At 40.7% G+C, this 19,571-nt stretch overlaps 1 protein-coding gene across 3 annotated transcripts in view; it reads right to left on the bottom strand.

Annotated features, from left to right (window-relative positions):
• Positions 1–19,571, bottom strand: part of nfia (nuclear factor I/A) — a 118,445-nt gene that overhangs the window by 5,307 nt on the left and 93,567 nt on the right. For all 3 annotated transcript variants that reach the window (XM_053512846.1, XM_053512848.1, XM_053512849.1), the window contains 3 exons: positions 12,642–12,820; positions 10,874–11,039; positions 9,504–9,595 (listed from right to left, as the gene is read on the bottom strand). In XM_053512846.1, coding sequence (XP_053368821.1) covers positions 9,504–9,595; positions 10,874–11,039; positions 12,642–12,820 — 437 coding nt within the window. The remainder of the gene's footprint in view (positions 1–9,503; positions 9,596–10,873; positions 11,040–12,641; positions 12,821–19,571) is intronic.

Genomic DNA, 19,571 nt, shown 5'->3' with positions numbered 1-19,571 from the left:
TCTTATGCTTTTCCTCATTTTGATTAAATCCCACTTTCCCCCAGAAATTCTCTTACAGTTCTCCCGTTATGCTCTGTTCCTTTCTGATCCACCCAGCCGTGGCTAAATAGCTATGGACAATACTGATTCAAAAAACGCCACATACAGGGTTTTCCGCTCTCTCTCCCCTATCCTTTCTGTGCATCATCATACTGTATCCACCAATCAGGACACAGGATGAATTAGGTGTTTAAACTTTGTTGCCAATCAGAGTAAAGATAAGGGCTTTTTTAGACAGAGTTACATCACTGGGGCAAACAAATTTCCTTGTGATTTCCTAAAACCATTCTGTTTTGTTTAAATGTTTGTTTTAAATACATACTTGTTCATCATGGTTTTTACCATTCTTATTATTTAACACATCATTTTCCCCATTGATTTTAGTTATTTTCATAATTGTTTATTTTTTCATAAATTATGTTTTTAAAATGATTATAGAGTATTTAAATAACATGACTTGTTACACAAACCATACAAAGTGTCATTTTGAGACATTTATCTGAATGTTGCATTGTAGAGATTGATATTAAATAAACATAAAAACATAAAAACTGATAGTCCTTAGTGTTTGTCAATCTTTTAAATGTTTACAATATGCTCATAATGTTTAACAAATGTTAAATAACATGAAACATTGTTTCAACTCCTCCTTCTTATCCTCATTATACCATTATAATAGAATTTTAGCCGTTGCATTAAATAACATTGCCACTTGCTTGACACAATGCAGACTTTCTAACATATTCTGGACCCTAACATTTAATAAAATGTTAATCAAATGCTGCCGCACTGTCTTTAATGGTTCTAGGAAGCAGTTAAGACCCTCCTTCGCGTTAACACACACATTTGCACAGCATAGACTCATAACTTGTTTAAATTCTATGGCTGGCCACAATTGAGTGGAGAAACAGGAAGGTTAGTTTTTAATCAATAGAACTTGCTGACTAGGGACTTTTGCTCACAGGCTCACTGCAGCTTCCTTGTGTCTTTGTCTACGTCTGCTTTCGAACTTTTCTTCCATTCCCTCCGTCCCTCCCTCCCTCCTAACCACCCTCCCTCCGTCCGACTTATTCTTGTCCCGAGAAGACTTCTGGGGATGAGCATTTGCAGGCATAGAAAAGAGAGAAAGAGGGGAGGGGGACTGAATAAGCATATACTGTAGTCTCCCATATTTCCCCTGTAAGTGTGCAGACAGTGGGGTCACATTACAGTGTGGTGTGCTGTGCTGACAGGTAGGATTTAATCAACAGACAGAAGAGAGAGAGAGAGAGAGAGAGAGAGAGAGAGAGAGAGCAGTAAATGTTTTGAAGTTACTACGCTTATGATGAGATTTGTCTGTCTTTTCATAAGACAAACGCTTGCACCATGATCAAAGTCAAAGAACAGAAGAACATAAAAACTGCCAAGTGCCAACGTTTAACTTTTAAGACACATTCCCACAAAGAGTATTGTGGTAAAGTGAGCTACGTTGTAGTTGTACAACTTAATTGGTTTTACATGCATACAAGTACACGCTCTGTGCCTCTCTCTCTCTTTCTCTCTTACTCTGTGGTAGCAGCTCGGGCATATTGCTGTGATTAGAAGAGAGTGTGTGGGAGCAGAAGTGAGAGTGAATCTAATGGCCACATGTGCAGTGCAGTGTGTGGTGTGGTGTGTATCACAGCCACAGGAATGCTGTGCTGGTACTCCCCCTCCCACCTTTCCCTTCCCAAAAACTCCCACTAACCCCCACCTCCCTCTCTTTCCAACATCCCACACTCATTTGATGCCTTCCATGTGTGTTGCTGTAACACATTATGCTGCTGACCTGAGATCGGTTTCGAGAAGTTTATGGCTCTCTGACCCGGTTCCTTTCTGTACTGTAATACACCTGATTCAAGCGGTCAGGAAATTATGACACTATTAGGTGTTTTGGGGTGAACATGAAAACATTCAGGGGTACGGGCCTGGGAAAAGTTTTTTTTATTTCGTCTGACTTCTATCTAATGCGAATGTAGCGTTTGAATAAAAGATAAAAATGAACGTAAAACCTGTTGACTTACAACTCACTTGATCACAATGAAAACTTAAGGGAAGTTGTTAAGTTCTGTTTCACATTTAATATACCCTACTACACCTATAAACTAAAAAAAGCCTTCCCAAAGTTCATTTTTTTGGGGCTGTATTCATAGTTGAAGAAAAGTTAGGTCAATATTTATGCAAGCAAAGTAGCGCATGTTCAATACTTCCTTTTTATGCACATGCTTTTTTTTCTGTGTGCGCTATCTAGATAATGTAAATTAAAGATTTTTCTTTGGGTAAAAGTATTAGAGAGACAGGGGTTTTTAATATTGTCTAGACCACCAGCATAAAATATAGGCACTTTCCTCAAAAAAAAATCAGGGATTGAAAATGCAGTGTTTTTCTTTTTTGCTTAATATAATATGACGTATAATAGCAAGAGAATTAAAACCAAAATAAAAAAGCTTAATTCTAACGATCACATCAACCAGTAAAAACTTGGTTTAATCTAACAATATGGTTTCCACCCTCATAAATATTCACCTTGGCACAATATTTCAAGCTTAAGTGCTATCTGACTTTAGCACTGGACATGGACAGTTTACATAATGTGAGACATGAGATAATTATGAAGCTCAACATGAGTCACGATGTGCAGAGCCACTAATCTCTACATTAGCACAGACCATGAGTTGTGCTGTTGTATGAGATCTAAACTAAACTTGATCTATGGTGTAGGTCAGACGGACTGAGTTGTGTCTGAACGACTGTAGGACAGTAAAGGACGGTAAGCTCAGGGAGCACAGAAAAATCGCTCGGCTTTTATATACATCACTGTTCTGTTCCATCTATGGAAAAAGAACACAAGACATCGCTGCCAAAAAAGCAGGATCACATGGCTGACATGTCCACAGCACCTGGATGCTTTACCATTTACCGAGAGAGAGAGATTAAAAGAGAAAAAGTGTGGGAGAGAGAATGAGATGTACACAGACCACAGCGAGCTCCTCTGCATTTGCTGGTTTCTTTACACACACTAAAGAGAAACAGGGGTAGGTTTCATGCGGTTTCAGAATTATAGCCTTTCTCTTTCTCCACCCTCTTCTCCACAACCGCGCTGCTGGGCCTGAAACCACTGTCCGTCCATTCTCTTATCCTTCCCTTTCCTCTCTTATCCTCTGCTCTCTTTTAAACACTCTCTGACCAGCCATAGCCAACCTACAGGTGAGTGAATGTTCAAGTGGGGTGAGTGCTGTGCACCATGTGAGGAGGTCACAGTCACAGGAAAGAGAGAGAATTAGAGAGACTCCATCCCTTCCTCCATCATCTAGAGGCTTTTTTAAATCGCCTCTAGAGCCTGAAAATCACAAGGAAAAAACAACAACTATGAAGGATTCCTTCAGTCTGAGTGCTGTTTGAACAGCGGGAAGAAACATCCAGACTGAAGCAGCACACAGATAAAAACCAATGTGTGTGTGTGCACGCATGCACATGTCCGCTGGTTAAAGGGTCTTTTTCAAGGGATTATGGTTTGTGGAGCGTCGAAAAAAAAAAAATCACTGCTAGCCCGAGGTGAACTTCCATGATAGCAATCAGTACAAACAAGCAGTGTATTGTTCTGACTGTCTGATGTACAACTGGAACTGGTTGTATTGGACAGGCAGCTGTAGCGTTCAGCCACAGACGTGTCCTGACTGAAAGCCAAGCCTTCAAGGTGAAAGCTGGTTTAATAGAAGAGCGGGGGGGATGGGAGGACATCTGGGATATTTATTCATCCATTCATTTCTTCACCCATTCATCCATCCAAACATTTATTCATCTGTCCGCCTGCATATTTGTAATTCTATCTATCTATCTATCTATCTATCTATCTATCTATCTATCTATCTATCTATCTATCAGTCTAATCTATTTGCCTGTTTGTCAGACATTTATGAACTTCAATCAAAAAAACAAGCGAAATAGAGAAACAAAAAGGAAAAAAAACTAAAAGACTAAAGGAGGCTCCAAAAGGCATGTAAAGCAGATAATGAGAGAAAGAGAAAAAGGAATATGGGATCGGGACTGCAAGAGTGTGTGTGTGTGAGAGAGAGATAGAGAGACAGAGAAAGTGACAGAGAGGGGATCGTTGCCTGCTCCTGTAACTTGCTGCCAATGGCGGGAGTAATCTCATCAGCTTGGTGGAGTGCTGACTCAGCGAGCCCACTAAAGTGCCTTCAGATGAGTGTCATCTCTGAGGAATTCAGCCTCATGTAATGCAAACCAGGTCGAGTGCGGAGAGTGGCAGTGAAATCGCCCGTCCCCACACCGCCCTCCCCATGGGAGCCCGCGGACGTTTAGAGCATTACTTATTTACGCTTCTGACTGGGACAGGAGCAGAGGGCTCATTGATATCACTGTGCTTGATTAGACTATTGAAAACAATGGCGCATGCCTGGAGGCTCGGTTTTATCCACAGCCGTCATCGTCGTTCTTCAGCAGTGTGAGGTTTGGGACAGAGTTAGATCTGATTCCTGATTTGTATTTCCTATTTGCGTTTTTCAGCATGTGAGTGAAGAGTAACACGCATCACTGTGCTGATATTAATCCGGCATAATTAATTCAGATGGGAAGAAGTAATGCCCCCTTCTGGTATCAGAAAAAAAGTGCACCTACACACTCTGTGTATGCTGAGCAAGCTGAACTGGGAGTGCAGTGGCTGGCTTTCAGCTTAACGATAAAGTGATCTTTCAGCTAAACGATTCACTTAAAGCAGGAATAAAAAAACACTCAAATTACTCCAGTACAGAAGCTCTTCATATAAGCTCTTTCTAATCGCTGTCTCGCTCGCCCTATATACAGTCTATATAGTCATTATTTTCATTACACACATAGGAACAACAAAAACGCTTTAAGTACACAGATCTGACACAGTATAGCAGTTTATTATGGTCATTATCTCTTCTCCACTCCAACATTTATAGTAAGTAAATTAAATCAAGAGCTCTTCGCCCAGACTTCGTCCAGTGTGTGCCTGAGTGTATGCTTGAGTCACGCAGTGGTGGCTATCTCCTCTCTCCATCTCACACACTCCATTCCCCCGTGCTTTCCGATTAAAAACTCTGCGTTTTATCGGCACAACATCTTCATCGGGGTCATGCTGCAGTCCCCACATACACTGCGTGCAATTAACCTCAGATTACATCTGTGTGACTGTGTGTGGTTGCGTACGTGTGTAAAAACGAGTCATGCGATTCGTGTCAATGCAAACGGCAGGGGTGCTGCTGGTGTCTTCACAGACAGGAGGGTAAAAAGTTTAAAAGGCCAAAAAAGTGTCTCTGTTACTATGATAAAGTTTGGAGAAAAAGATGGAGAGAGATAGAGAGTGAGGGATAGAGAAAGCATATCTATAGTGTGAGTGTGTGTATGAAAGCCCTTGTTGGATTACAAGAGCACAGGCAGTACAGAGGCAAATGTGGGGGTCTGCTTGAACTGTGTTGGGTTGTGAGTGTGTGTGCGCACTATTCTTACCTCCTATACCAGACTCTCTGAAGCTCAATGCCAGTAGGGCTGCTACCCTCCCTCTACCCTGTTTCTCCCCATCTCTCTCTCTCTTTTATCACCCTCACCCATCTGTCTCTCTCCGGACCTGGTTACCACAGCCTGTCTGTGGGAAATGTTTACAGTCACACTCTCGAAAATCTCACGTCTGGGTGTTTCTCTTGCTCCCTGCTCTGAATGCCAGAAGTAACTTTTCCCCCTGTCTCATCAGGACACTTAGCTCTAGCCAGTGCTTAATTTGTGTTATTGAAAAAGACAAAAATAATCCTCTTGTAAAGCCTCAATCTCTATGATTAGATGTGATATTAGGTGTTATATATAAGATTTACACATCATGCTAATTTGGATTGAGTTTTTAAATTTATTCAATCATGCTATATGGTATAAATGAGTCTGTTGGATTCGCATGTTGGCTGTCTAGCTTGCCTAATTGCATTTTTTTTACGCAGTCAAATCACTTCCGAGGTTTGACCGAACTGGAAGAAAATTATACAACCAAACCCTGCAGAAAAGTCAAGTTTTCCTTAGTATGGTTGCCTACGCTCTCTTATTCTCATCTACACTCATACTCACATGCTTATGATCACTTTTAATATTTACATTTCAATGCAATCATCCCGTCAAAGAGGCACTCATTGAGATAATCGTTTGTTGTGGGAAAAATGGCACTGCCTTTCAGAGCTGGCTTGAGACCAGCTTTGTGTCTGGTTTGCTGTTATAAAAGGAGTGGGTGGGTATTAACATAAAGCAGGGGGTCTCGAACTATTTGTAGCCTTTTAGTGGGAAAAAAAACCTGCTAACCCCCTTATGATCACAGACTCATTTAATGAATGCAATGGCTGTAAATGTAAAATATATAGTATTGCTTTGTAGCTGCAATTAACTGCAGTAACACTTTATTTATTATAGTGTTTTATAGGTCCAGCATCATAGGCCTAGTGTGTGAGAAATAAATACAATTTCTACTTATTTGTGTATTAAAAAAAATGTGTAAACAGGTTTTTTTTTTGTTTCCTTTTTTCATTCTTCCCAGTATGATGCTGGAGAATGTATAATATATATCGTACTTGCTTTGAGGTTTAGATTAGGAAAAACTAAACCTTTATATGAAACACATTATAGTGACATTTTAAACCCCAGTTTAATTTATCAGTCAATAACAATTGAAACTGTAACTTGTTAGAATTGAAAATACACCACAATCATAGCAGTTTTTCTGCTTAGCAATTTCATAATCGTTAAGACCTCTGGAAATTCCCAAACAACACGTTATGACTATGGACAATATTTATTGAGATGCTGAATTTAAAGCACTATCAAGATGAAAAAGCAAACAAACAAACCCTCTGTACATTTCCTTCATCAGGGAGAGATTAGCATTGTAGTCTTTTCCAATGTGGTCCCTCTAGACAAACATGCGATAAAGCTATAGACAAAATGAGGAGAGACGACCAAGTGACCCGACATGGGAGTCTGTTTGTATTAAGTAAGAAGGGAACATGGAGATATAACAATCAAACACACACACCCGCATAGACAAACACAGAGGAGGCTTTGGTAATGAATAATGTTGGATTAGCTGTGTGAGCTAGCATGCAGAGCGGTACAAAGTGAAAGAGAGGCTTAGCTCTCCTGCCACCTGAGAGAGACAGAGAGGCAAAGACAACGATGGTGGGAAGGGAAATTAATAAATCCATACAATACATAATAATACCCCTCCCTTCTCCACTGTCTGCTATGACAAACACCTGCCTCCATTCTTCTCAGGGAAATGTGTCTCAGTCTGTGATGAAGTCGATAAATCGACACTGGGGCTGCAGCAATCCTGGACACACTACAACCAACACAGGGCACTGTCAGTAAGGCAGGCCAGAACTAACGCACACAAAGGCTGGTGTTATCCTTGTGGGAACCAGACACACTATGTTCCCATAGCTCCAGCTCCAAAGAGGAGCAGCAGATATGTGCTGCTTTTTCTATAGAAGGGCAAGGAGAAAGTGTAGTACACCTGCAAGTTAGTGGATGAAATGATAATCCCAATAATTATATTAGTAGGCTCAGATGATTGAGGCTCGGGGTTGCTAACCGGCGAGCTTAAACCCTGTCAGCGCTTCGTTGCCCACTGTCGGGCCATTGGGCAAGGCCCTTAACCCAATGCCCATATAAAAATATACAGCCACTGGAAACTCAAGGCATCCTCAGTGCCAGTCCCAAACCTGGAGAAATGGTTGGGTTGAGGCAGGACAGGCATTTGACGTAAAACCTGTGCCAATAGCTTGCCGATCAAATGATCCAATATGGTGACCCTGAGAAAGCAAAAAAGCCAAAGGGGGAAAAAAACTTAACATTTAAATGTTCAGTGCTATAACTTATACAACTTCAGTTCAAAAGGTCATAAGTTCAACCCTCAGCACCTCCAGACTACTACTGTTGGGCCCCTAAACAACGCCCATAACCCTCAACTTCTCAGATGTATATAAAAAAGATAAATGTAAGTCGCTCCAGATAAGCTTGTTTTACATTAAGTGTTTTATATGCAAACGTTTTCATCAACTTGAATATTTGAAAACGCTATTGCAGATTTACAATGAGGTGTTAAATTTCCCCTGCACATGCAATCCAAATCAAATACATGCAGAAGACGATTAAAATTTAGTGAAAATTTAAATTTAGTTCAGTTGTCCAGCCAAGTTTTTATTTGACTCAACTCTGAAGGAGATGACCAAAACTCAAGATAAGGGAAAAATGTCTGTTTTCACGTTTGCCTTTGTTAGCAACATACAATACAGTAGCTGTGACTAATGACGGATGTTTACTCCTCAAAAATGCACAATGATATGATTTAATAAGCTCGTATGTTAGTGTGTTGATTGATCTACTTGTACACCTGTATATACATTATAACTCACTTAAACATAAAGACTAATTTGCTACTTTGTTTAATCCTAGTGCTGCCGTGTTGATTTACAGTCATGTATCATTAGACCTATTCAACAAATGTGTTATGATGAAAATCTGTGGAACGAACTGACTGTGAGATTATGTCATGTCTCAAATTGATATTGATCCCGAAGCTACCTTGACTCATTATATTTTTCAAACTGATTACCGTCTGAATGATATCTGTCTCAATTTTTTTTGTATTTAACAATTATGAGGTTTTTCCACTTTTAAATTATTTTCCCTTATTTGAGTTTAATTGCCCTGCATTTCTCTTATTACTTGATTTATTAACACACTTGCCTCTTTTTGACATTTCTGTCATTTGACACGGATTTGAATATCACAAAGCTTGTGATTATAACCTACTGCTTTGATCACCTTAAAAGTTGGCAAGGAGAATGTTCCTCTGTTTGACAATGTGTTAAACACTATCCAAATTGTTTGATTATTTTATTTGGATTGGCATCAATCAGCCCCCTTTGTTCTGCGATTAAGTAAGTGAATTTGCCGCTTCAGTATAAAAAGGATAGTAAATATGAATTAATTGGATGCTCATTGTTTAATTCACCAAGTGATAACTATTACTTTGTTTGTACCTTCATATGTATGTGCTTTTTTTTTAAATAATGCGAATGGAGATACAATTAATTAAATTAGCTATACAGAAAGAAAAGGTTGTACAGAAAGAAAGATTAAGCTGAATATACTGTAAGCAGCTACAGCTGGACACAACCTGTGAACTCTCACCATAAAATTTAACATTGCATGCAGCTCATAATACTCTAATTGTCAGATGTTACAAAGTTAGGAACAGATGTTTTTGATAGACTCACGCTAGAGTAGGAATGACGCTTACGTGTAATGTGTGTGCGTGTGAGATAGAGAAAAAGAGATGAGAATAAGTGAGTGTTAGAAAGAGAGAGAGAGAGAGAGAGAGAGAGAGAGAGAGAGAGAGAGAAAGAGAGAGAGAGTCCACTCACCTGAGGCTGCTGAGGGATATTTACAAAGCTGGGGTCTCTGGGGCCCACACTGACAAAGCGCTGGGCAGGGGACGTGCTCGGTGTGGAGTAGGCTAAGGAGAAAACACGAACAGGCGCACATACAGAAAGAGAGAGAGAGAGAGAGAGAGAGAGAGAGAGAAAGAACATCAATACTGAGAGCCTGGACTCTGGGTGAAGTTAGGATAAAGCTGCTGCAGGGGTTTAACACACACAGAGCATGATTTAAAGCATCACTGACACTGGAAAAGATACAATTAGACTGACACACACAAACTATACACACACAAACATACAAACATTAAGAGTAATACTGTATAGACTCCTTTACTTGTCGTCTTTAATCTATAAATATTAAACTTGTGATGGTTTAGTACTCAAGGCACTCATGGTCAATGATTTGTGATTTAATACTTGAACATACTGCATTAGAAAATACATATAAAAGAAATTATGTTTTCTTTTTAACAGGTTCAATAATAAAAGCTAAAAATAAGTAAAATCTAAATATTTTCTAAGGAGCCTTCAAGTCAAACAGGAACTTTTGGTTGTGCAGAATAACAGAAGGGTTATGAGAGTAAAACCTCTCATATGGAAATCGCTAGAAGCGAAGTCACAACTGTACTGGGGATGTGGCAACAACTACATCCGAGCTCTTGTAAGTTGCAAGTGATGTGGAGGGTGTATAAGGTTGAGCACTGTCCTGCAAAAACAGAACACCTTTAGTGATCAAACCAGGCTGTTGTTTCCTGACAGGAGCAACTGCAGTTCGCTCCAAGTCACCTCGACCGGGCTCATCATTCACAGATAAAACAATTTGAAAGTTTTACTGCGGCTAAGAGTCTCATCACCGTACTTTGTTTTCTGTAAACGTCAAGTGGTTTTATGTGTTCATTCACAAGAAATTTTATCACAAGTCTTAGTTTGCCTTGAACGTCCTTAGTGTAGAATTAACCGAAGCCTTGTCTGTTCAAGAATTTTATTTATATATGTTTATGCATATTTTTGTTAAAAATCCACTTTGTGCTTTACTATAAAAAAAAAAATTAAGCGTTTGTAATGTAACCTTGTTTTACATTCCCAATAAGTGTATTTAAGCACTGTGGTGGTGATCTAAAAATGATTCACAGTATATTCATAGCTTTATTACATTATTTGCACATTTAAAAAAATGTCATTGTAGCATGTAGTGTAATTTTGTGCACTGACCGAAGTAATTGCTGTTGCACAAAAAAAACTCCAGTGGACTCCCTAATCCATAATTATAGAAGACGGCTTAAATGTCCTATAGCAGGCCGCATGGTTGGTGAGAGGAGTGCTACTTTTTACATCACACTCTGTGAGTAACTTACTTGGCGAGGTGGGCGAGGTGCCCCCTCCCTCGGCTGTGGTAGAGGGAGGTTTGGAGTCTGGCACGGGTAGTGGCACAGGTCGCGCCATGGGGGGAGGCGGCGGTGGGGGCAACATGGGCGTGGGCAAGAACGGGTTGTGAACCTTCCCTTGACTGCTGCCATTGGGCTGTGAAAATGAAAGAGAGAAGAAATCAAAAACACATGACAACCAGCTCGTAGCTCTCGGGTTATATACCCGTCAGCCTAGACACACGCACGCTCATATCCCAGGCCAGCGGGCATGACAACAAAGTCTTAATCCCATGCACAAACCACAAATCTAACGCACCCCATGTGTTTGAGTGTGCGCCTGAGTGTACTGTAAGTGTGTGTGTGTGTGTGTGTGTGTGTGTGTTTGCATGCACGTCAGAAGCATCGTTGAGACAGTGCTCAGCAATTTTCCACCGCTCCTGGTCATAAAGAATTCTGCTGCTCTGCGCACTTTGGCGTCTATAATCTATTACCAAAGCAGCACGCTGCCTCTCCCCACAGTCAGGGCCACGCCAGGTCATTTTCACACGGGGACCAGATTTATCACCGCACACACCCACCGTCCACACACACTCAGAGGATGTGTCAGAGAACACCAAGCACGTCACTATAGATCAGCCTCAGGTGTCTCAAGGGCTTCGTTGACTCTCTTTTAATTAAGGGATAATTCTACATAACTGACAAATCGGGAGACGGTGCAGGCTGGCAAATAGCAAGAATTAATGTGTTAATAATAAAATAATTAAAAAAAACAACAAATGACACAAATAAGTGTTTTGTGATTAATTAGTCCATTAATTATTAATTAAATTGTGTAACAAACGGCTTACACATCGGAAGCCATTATCATTGCTAATTAAGCGTGGCATGTCAATCACTCTTGCTTTAGCCTCAAGCCTTTTTTCCCCCCAAAAGCTCTTATAAAGAAGGAGAACCCAACCACACACCCTTTATATCATCAGTACTAAATTACAGACTACAGTGATACTGTGTAAACTGAAGCCTTATAGACTTGCTGTGTGTGTATGTGTGTTTGCGCGTGTGTGCGTGCACATGATCACGCAGTCTTCCATGCAGAGACAGATTTCAGTCAGAAAGTGTAAATGAAGTGCGGGCTGCAGGCATCTGTGCTCGGTATTGATTCAGCGTCTAGACGTAAATATATCAACTATCCATCTGCAGACACGTAGTCAAGACTGTTTCCAGCAAGCAAGATCTCACTGCCGAGCCTCAGAGCGCAGTCTGCTTTAAGCACATACATTACGAAGATTATACAAACACTTACACAAATTCATATGCACTTAAACTGTTCATTTTAACCAAATCAGTAACACATGTACAATTATTTATACATTTAATACTACTCTAATTGTTACCTTGCCTTGAGGTGTTGCTAACTATGTTGAGGAATATGATATGTTGTGGGATATAGCAAGTTATGTTAACTGTGTGAAAGTGAGCAAAATGCTTATAAACATCAATAAATATAACTGAGTTTCACTAAAATACATACACAGATTTTCCCAATTCAAATCTTAAAATCAAAACAAATAACTCCTATTTTTATAATCTCTAAACTCATGGTTTTGTGCTAATGCACTTTAATGCCTCCAGTATGTTTTTGTGGTACATATTTATTTCCCTATAAACAATGTGCAGTTGTTTCTTGTATAAAAAAAAAATGAGGACAAAACACACAAGTCTGTAGTGGAGTGTACGGATGTAAAATGCTCCTTACGTTCAGGAAGCCCACCTGTCCAGCTTGCTGACCACTGTCAGGGCAGACAAGTTGGACAAACTCCTTGAGTGTCTCCTGCGGGTGGTAGCGGATGGCAGGGTGGGAGAAGTAGGAGCCGGGCTGCTGGATGATGGGAGACGTCGGAAAATGAAGACTTGACGGCGTGGCATGAGGACTCGCTGAAGAGAGACGAGAGAGAGAAAGAGAGAGAGAGAACGAGAGACAGAGGTGATGAGTTAGAAAGGGGGATGGGAAGGGAGGTCGAGGACAAAGGACAGATCCACTGAGTGTAAATCTATAATATAAAGGTTGCAGGTGCACACACTATGGAAAGTGAGACCACAGAGAATTAGGAAACATGCTCTTGGATGGTCACTCACAAGCACACACACACACACACACACACACACACACACACAAAGATATGAGGTGACATACTGAGAAGCTGCTGTTACACACAAACGCGGATCAATATTTGCACACCCCGTTGAGCCAGTGACAACTCGCACAACACACGAGCGCTTCATGCACCTGCTCTTAACGATGACAAGACGCTTCTCTCAGATACATAATTTATGTCGACAGCACTCCGAATATCAACACAGCTAATTCAACACACATATGAACAGAACCCCTGGAGAATGCTAACTGCTATGTATTTCTTCCAGCACTGAGCTAACATTCACCAGTAAGAATCTTGAAGGCAACCCACAACCATTACAACTTCACTATAACTCACCCAGAGCATTTTCACACAGCGCGGTACCCAAAAACCAAAAGTCATTGCTTTACACTAACCAACATAAAGGCACTTCATACTGGTACAACAAACTGTTTTCTTTTTAATAGGTATGAGAGTCACAGATCACTGGAGTAGACTGTTTATCTGGAAAAGGCTGAAATCTGTTGTCCAAACCTACAGGTATACTGTAGATCATCTTAGATGGTATAATAGTTTGCCTCTATTTAAACTTTCAAACAACAACAAAAATGAATTAATCTGCTCTACAGTCCTGTGGAATTCTCCAACCTGATTGGTCCGAAGGTTTTTGTCTATAGCTGCAGCCTTAAGAGTCCCTGCTGTGAGACAAATCACAAGTCATCAAGGTGTGTATTACTGTGCTTAATGTAACATGTCCTCATTGCTACAGCGATAGCAAACACAGGAAACTGTATTATGGACAATCCACATACATGGTCTCTGTGAAGAGACATTTTTACAACTTTGACAATTTGAAAAGAGTCTCAAGGATCGGGACGTCCTTATACTCAAGGGGATCTTTAAGTTTTCCGAAACCAAAAAGCCTTTCAGGATGGAAGTCTTTGTTGTTTCTCAGCACCATGAAAACTATTTTTTTTTTTAATAATTGCTTATTTTTTCAAGATAAAAAAAAACTGTAAACATATAGAAGTTATTCTGCCTTACATCAGGCCATATGACATCACCCCATCGATTATCATTTGATTATTAGAACAAGAAATAAGACATGAAAAATATTTCTGTCATATGGTAAAAAAAGTAAAAGAGCTGAAACATAGTGTGAAATCTGAATGGCAGTCTATGGGGATGTACAGTTCCTGTAGGAGGGGGGCCTTCTGTCACCTCTCCAAGTATATCTCATTACTGCTGGTCTAGCTAATTAAAACAGAAACATAGTAAGTGTAACTATTATAGAGAGATGACAGAGAGAACCATGTGCTTTCTCACACCTTTGTAGCTGGCCACTTTGTAAAGCGTGGGAACTGACAGGCCTTTAATGGATCGAGGCTTATCAGGTATTTAATTGTAACCGGCACAATCTAATTAGGCGGCTCTTAATAGAGGTAATATTCGGTTATTGGTTATTAGTATAAAGCCCGGGACGTGCGCGGTGCTGCCTCTTTAAGCCCATGATGTATTGCAGTGAAGTTAATAAGACTCTGCGCTCTCTCCCTTTTCCAATCTCTCATCCGTCCTCCCTGCCCTCTCTCTCCCTCTCCCTCTCTATCGCCCTCTCTCTCTTGCAGTGGAGATGGTAAGCTGATACTATATAAACATTGTTAAAGCCACAGCTCCCTGCTGCAGTAATTCACTTAGCTTAGGCCGTGATTTATGGTTCTGTCAATAGGGGGTGACTGGGAACTCTGGATGCTTGGGCTGCGGTGTAGCCATTGTATTTACAGTAATAATAGAATGGATTTGCTTTTTTTCCTGCCCTTCCTCATGTTGGGTGATGCTGCGTTTCATTCTTTCCCTTACTTTTGTGACTCTGTAGTTTTCCTGCCTGGAAAAAGGAATGCAACCTTTTTTGAGTGATGAGGAAAAGGAGAGACAGGAAGAACCGCAAGCACACACACACACACACACACATACACACACACACACACACATCCTTTTCTTTATTGAATTAGTTCTGCATGCTGAGGCAACACTGCAGTGCCTGCTGTTGGAAACACACACCGACTGACCTGCAAGATACACCCTTCTTAATGGCTGACTCAGTCTCTGACTATACACATGCATATGCTAACAAACACACACACAAACTAAAGCAACATGCACACAAACCATACATTGACCCTCATCTGAAACCACTTACTCTGTTATTATGTTTTTTAAAATTTTTATTCAGAACATGCTGTACGGAAACAGGACGGAAGTACAACAAAACCAGGCCAAAATGACAAGAAGCTGCATTAAGCAGCCGTTTTCATCAGCACAATCCATAATCCAACTGTTAACTTAATGAAACAGTCGAGCAGCATATGGTTCCCCCTCCATTATTCTAAGAAGTGGGTCCAATTGGCACTGCTGCATTTATCTGGAGGCAACATGTCGAGACTGGATCGCTTCACAGTCATCTCTCGTGGCCAAACTAAACAATCCGTCAAATCGCTCACCTTTCTGAGGTTATGGGCCGCCTTACCTGCTCTGTAATTTCAATCATCGCTGGATAACCCTCGCAGATTCTTGAGTGTTTTGTAAATCTCTGAAATTCGCACTACAGCCTCCGAGGCCACATTACTGGCCGCTCACCAGCTAACGCCAAGGGGAGCCAAACATTCCAAAAGACCTCCTGTGTCAATTATGCAAATGGTCCTAGTCAATTAGCGTGCCTAAGAAAAAAAATACACTCCCATACCACCCCCACCCCCGCTCCATCCGCCGATGGTTTCTAAGCGTTCTGGAACGATTACCAATTACTCAAATGGCTTGCTCACATGTCATAGCCTTGTTCATTTAATGATGGATATTTGGAAAAATTCACAAGTAAACATATTCTGACCATGTTTCTTGTTGGCGAGGCGGTCAGGCAGCATAATTCCACGTAGGCTTTTCAAGCTTTTTTTTGATAGTCTTGGTGACGCCCCTGAGCTGATAGAGCTTCCCACAGTGTCTATGAAGGGAAAAACCCAATTCTCATGTTGAAAGAAGCCTGTGAGAATACAGACTTTACAGGTGGGGTGGGATAAAGATAATGGCAGAACACAGCTATGAGATGGCTAATAAAGCTTTAAAGACAAGGAAACACTAGGAGAGCGGGAGAATGCAATGGGAGAGGAGACGGAGACTGAGATAAGACTTCGCTTCCCCGCCTTTTAGCTTTACTGGACAGCAGGAGTATCGTCAGGAGTGTGGCGCCTCCATGTTGAGAGGCCTAATGAAGCCTGAAACAGGGATGGTCTGTCACAGACAGAGAGAGAGAGAGAGAGAAAGAGAGAGAGAAGCATCCATACCTGAGGCTCTGTAGGAGATCACCTCTCTGTAAAAGAGGTTAAATATGCCTCAAAAAAAGTCCTCAAAAAAAAAAAAAAAAAAACAGTAAGGTTGGGTGACCTTACTGTATCTTCTAACGAGAGCCCAAAGTATTACAATAATTTATTCATTTAAAAGGCTACCTAACATATACTTTGGTCTTGTTCTCTATTGCTCTAATGTAAGAATGAGATTCTTATTTTCTCTGTCTCAGTCAAACCATGCTGCAGAGGTGCTGGGTGGCCCCGATGCTAATCTGAGGGGGGTCCATCTGACATATATCTGAGAGAGCAAATATGGAAATGATAATGACGTGCTGAAAAAGAAGGCCGACTCGGGCAGCTGCTAGAGAGCGGCTCCTCTGTTGCCATTGTGACGGCGCCTGCATGAGGCCTATGCTCTGAATAAAGAAAGGCTTGGGATTAGTTCCACTTTGCAAATCGTGTTGGTTCACTGATCTTTTTTCCCCGTTTCAAGCCCCCTTTATTCTCAGCTTCCCTTCGCCCCTTTTTGCTGGGGCAAATCATCTTGAAGAAGATATACACTTCGCTGGATTATAGAAATAATAACCGAGGTGATAAATAAAAAGCAGGCTATTATTTTGTTGCTGTGTTAGCAACAGGTCCTTGCTGTGCTGGCTGGGGTGTTTGAATAACATCAGAGTGGAGGAGAGAGCAAGTCTTATGAAGTCATGCGGATAACTGAAAGGGAGGACAGATTTCGATGGTTTTAAATATTCTATAATGGGTTGAAAAAATAAGACACTGAGGTTTTTGGCTGGGTTGTGGAGTGCACTGCTGGTGAGGCTGACCGCATAAACCTCACCAGGCTCTCCCTAAATGCTTTCTCTCTGATTGAAAAAAAGGCAATTGCATCTAGCTGGCTTTAAATTAACTGCAGACTCATTAATGTAACCCTAAAGGGAACTACTAAAAAATGAGGACAAATTCTTACTAAATCATCCACAACTGTTGGGGTTTTTTTGTGCGTGTGGCTTAAAAACCAACAACAACTTTAAAACAGAAACTCAGGAAGCCTGTGATACGCACACACTAGCCTTCACACCTTACATTCAGGTTGTTTTCATGTCAGCACATTACACTTTTAAAACTTTCATCCAGTATTTCTGCAGCAGATGGACAAGATTTACAAAGCAAGGTTGAGAAAGTTAAGAACAAATGTTTCTCTGTGTTGAATTTGTCAAGATAAGATTTTAGGAAGTTGTCTGTTCCTAATACACATCTCCTTGTCCTTAAAACAAATGTCTAAATGGCGATTATGAGAAATGACACCACCCTCACTTACGTATATTAAAGGCACCTAAAGATGCTCAGGAAGTTCTTTGCATCACTTTATAACACAGTCTTGTTAAACACTTGATTCTGATTAGTCAGATGGTGTGGACTAATCATCCAGACCACAGTTGTGACAGTAATTTCACTCACTCACTTATTGTCTTTACCGCTTTATCCTGTATTCAGGGTCGCGGGGACCTGCACCCTATCCCGGAAGACTTAGGGTACGAGGCAGGGTACCAATCCATCGCAGGGCACACACACATACACACACTCACACACTATCGGCAATCTGAGAACGCCAATTAGCCTAAACTGCATATCTTTGGACTGTGGAAGTGAACTGGAGTACCCAGAAGAAAACCCACCAAATGTGGGAAGAACATGCAAACTCCATGCACACAAAAACAGGAATCGAGCCTGGCCGGAAACGAACTGGATCCTGGAGGTGCAAGGTGACAGTGCTAACCACTACACCACCGTGCCGCTGGAACATTAGTTCTCAATCTGTAATAACATACACAGGAAGCATGCTTCACACGATTATATTAATAATATCCAAAATCATAAGGACATCTTATAAGGACAATGTGCATGTAGTTATCTAATTAACACCAATCTCACTGCAAATTTCTGGCTAATATCTCTGTCCATCTCTATTGCTCTAATTTTAATGCTTTAATTCTCAGGTTGGAATACTGGTGGGAACAATAATAAAATGGGATCAAAGGTGTTTAAGTGACTTCTGAACATGTGTGTTACATCCATGGGAGACAAACAAAAAGTTACTGAGAATTTTTTTTCAGGAACATAAAACAAATATGTAGGAAGATTTGGACGTTCCTTTGTGCACTGGTGTCTGTCATGGTGGAACAGGAAGGGGTCATCCGCAAAATGTTCCCATTAAATTGGGAGTATGAAATTGTTAAAATGTCTTGATATGCTAAAGCATTAATTCAATACAATTCAATTCAATTTTATTTGTATAGCGCTTTTAACAATTGACATTGTCGCCAAGCAGCTTTACACAACCAAAAGAATTATTTAAGTTTGTATGAGATGTGAATGTGTATAAATCAAAATGATAAGAATCGTTAAGAATTCCTTTCATTGAAACTATGTGGCTGAGCCCAACTCCCAAAAAAAACATCCCACATCACAATCACCCCTTCACCAAACTTTACACTCTGCATAATGCAGCGAGTCCGCCAAACTCAGACTCATCCATCGGATTGACAGAGAAACAGTATTTCTTACTTCAGAGAACATGCCTTCACTGCTCTAGAGTCCAGTGGAGGCTTGCTTTACACCGCTGTACCCGATGCTTTGCATTGCACTTGGTGATGTAAGGCTTGGATGCTTGGCCATGGAAACCCATTTCATGATGCCCTCTATGCACTATTCTTGAGCTACTCTGTAGGCCACATGAAGTTTGGAGGTCTGTAGCTATTGATTCTGCAGAAAGTTGGGATCCTCTGTGCATTTTATGTGGCCTGCCACTTGGCTGAATTGCTGTTGTTCCTAATCACTTCCACTTTGTTATAATACCAGTTACTGTGGAATATTTAGTAGCGAGAAAAGACTGGATTTATTGGACAAGTGGTATCCTATCATGGTACCACGCTGGAATTCACTGAGCTCCTAAAAGGGAACCATTCTTTCAAAATGTTCGTAGAAGCGGTCTGCATGCCTAGATGCTTGATTTCATTCACCTGTAACCATGGAAGTGACTAAAACTCCTGAATTCAATTATTTGAATGATTGAAAGACTTTTGGCTTTGCAATATAGTGTATATATATATTTTTTTCCCTAAGTCATGAAAAGTAAATAGAGTTGCACAGAGCAGGTACTGTAAGTGTCTATGATTCTGTGTGTCCATGTGTGTGAGAGCGCATGCT

This window comes from Clarias gariepinus, chromosome 15 (genome assembly GCF_024256425.1).
Source record: "Clarias gariepinus isolate MV-2021 ecotype Netherlands chromosome 15, CGAR_prim_01v2, whole genome shotgun sequence".
Lineage (NCBI taxonomy): Eukaryota > Metazoa > Chordata > Actinopteri > Siluriformes > Clariidae > Clarias > Clarias gariepinus.
The sequence above is the reverse complement of the archived record's forward strand: the minus strand, read 5'-3'. Positions and strand labels throughout refer to the sequence as shown.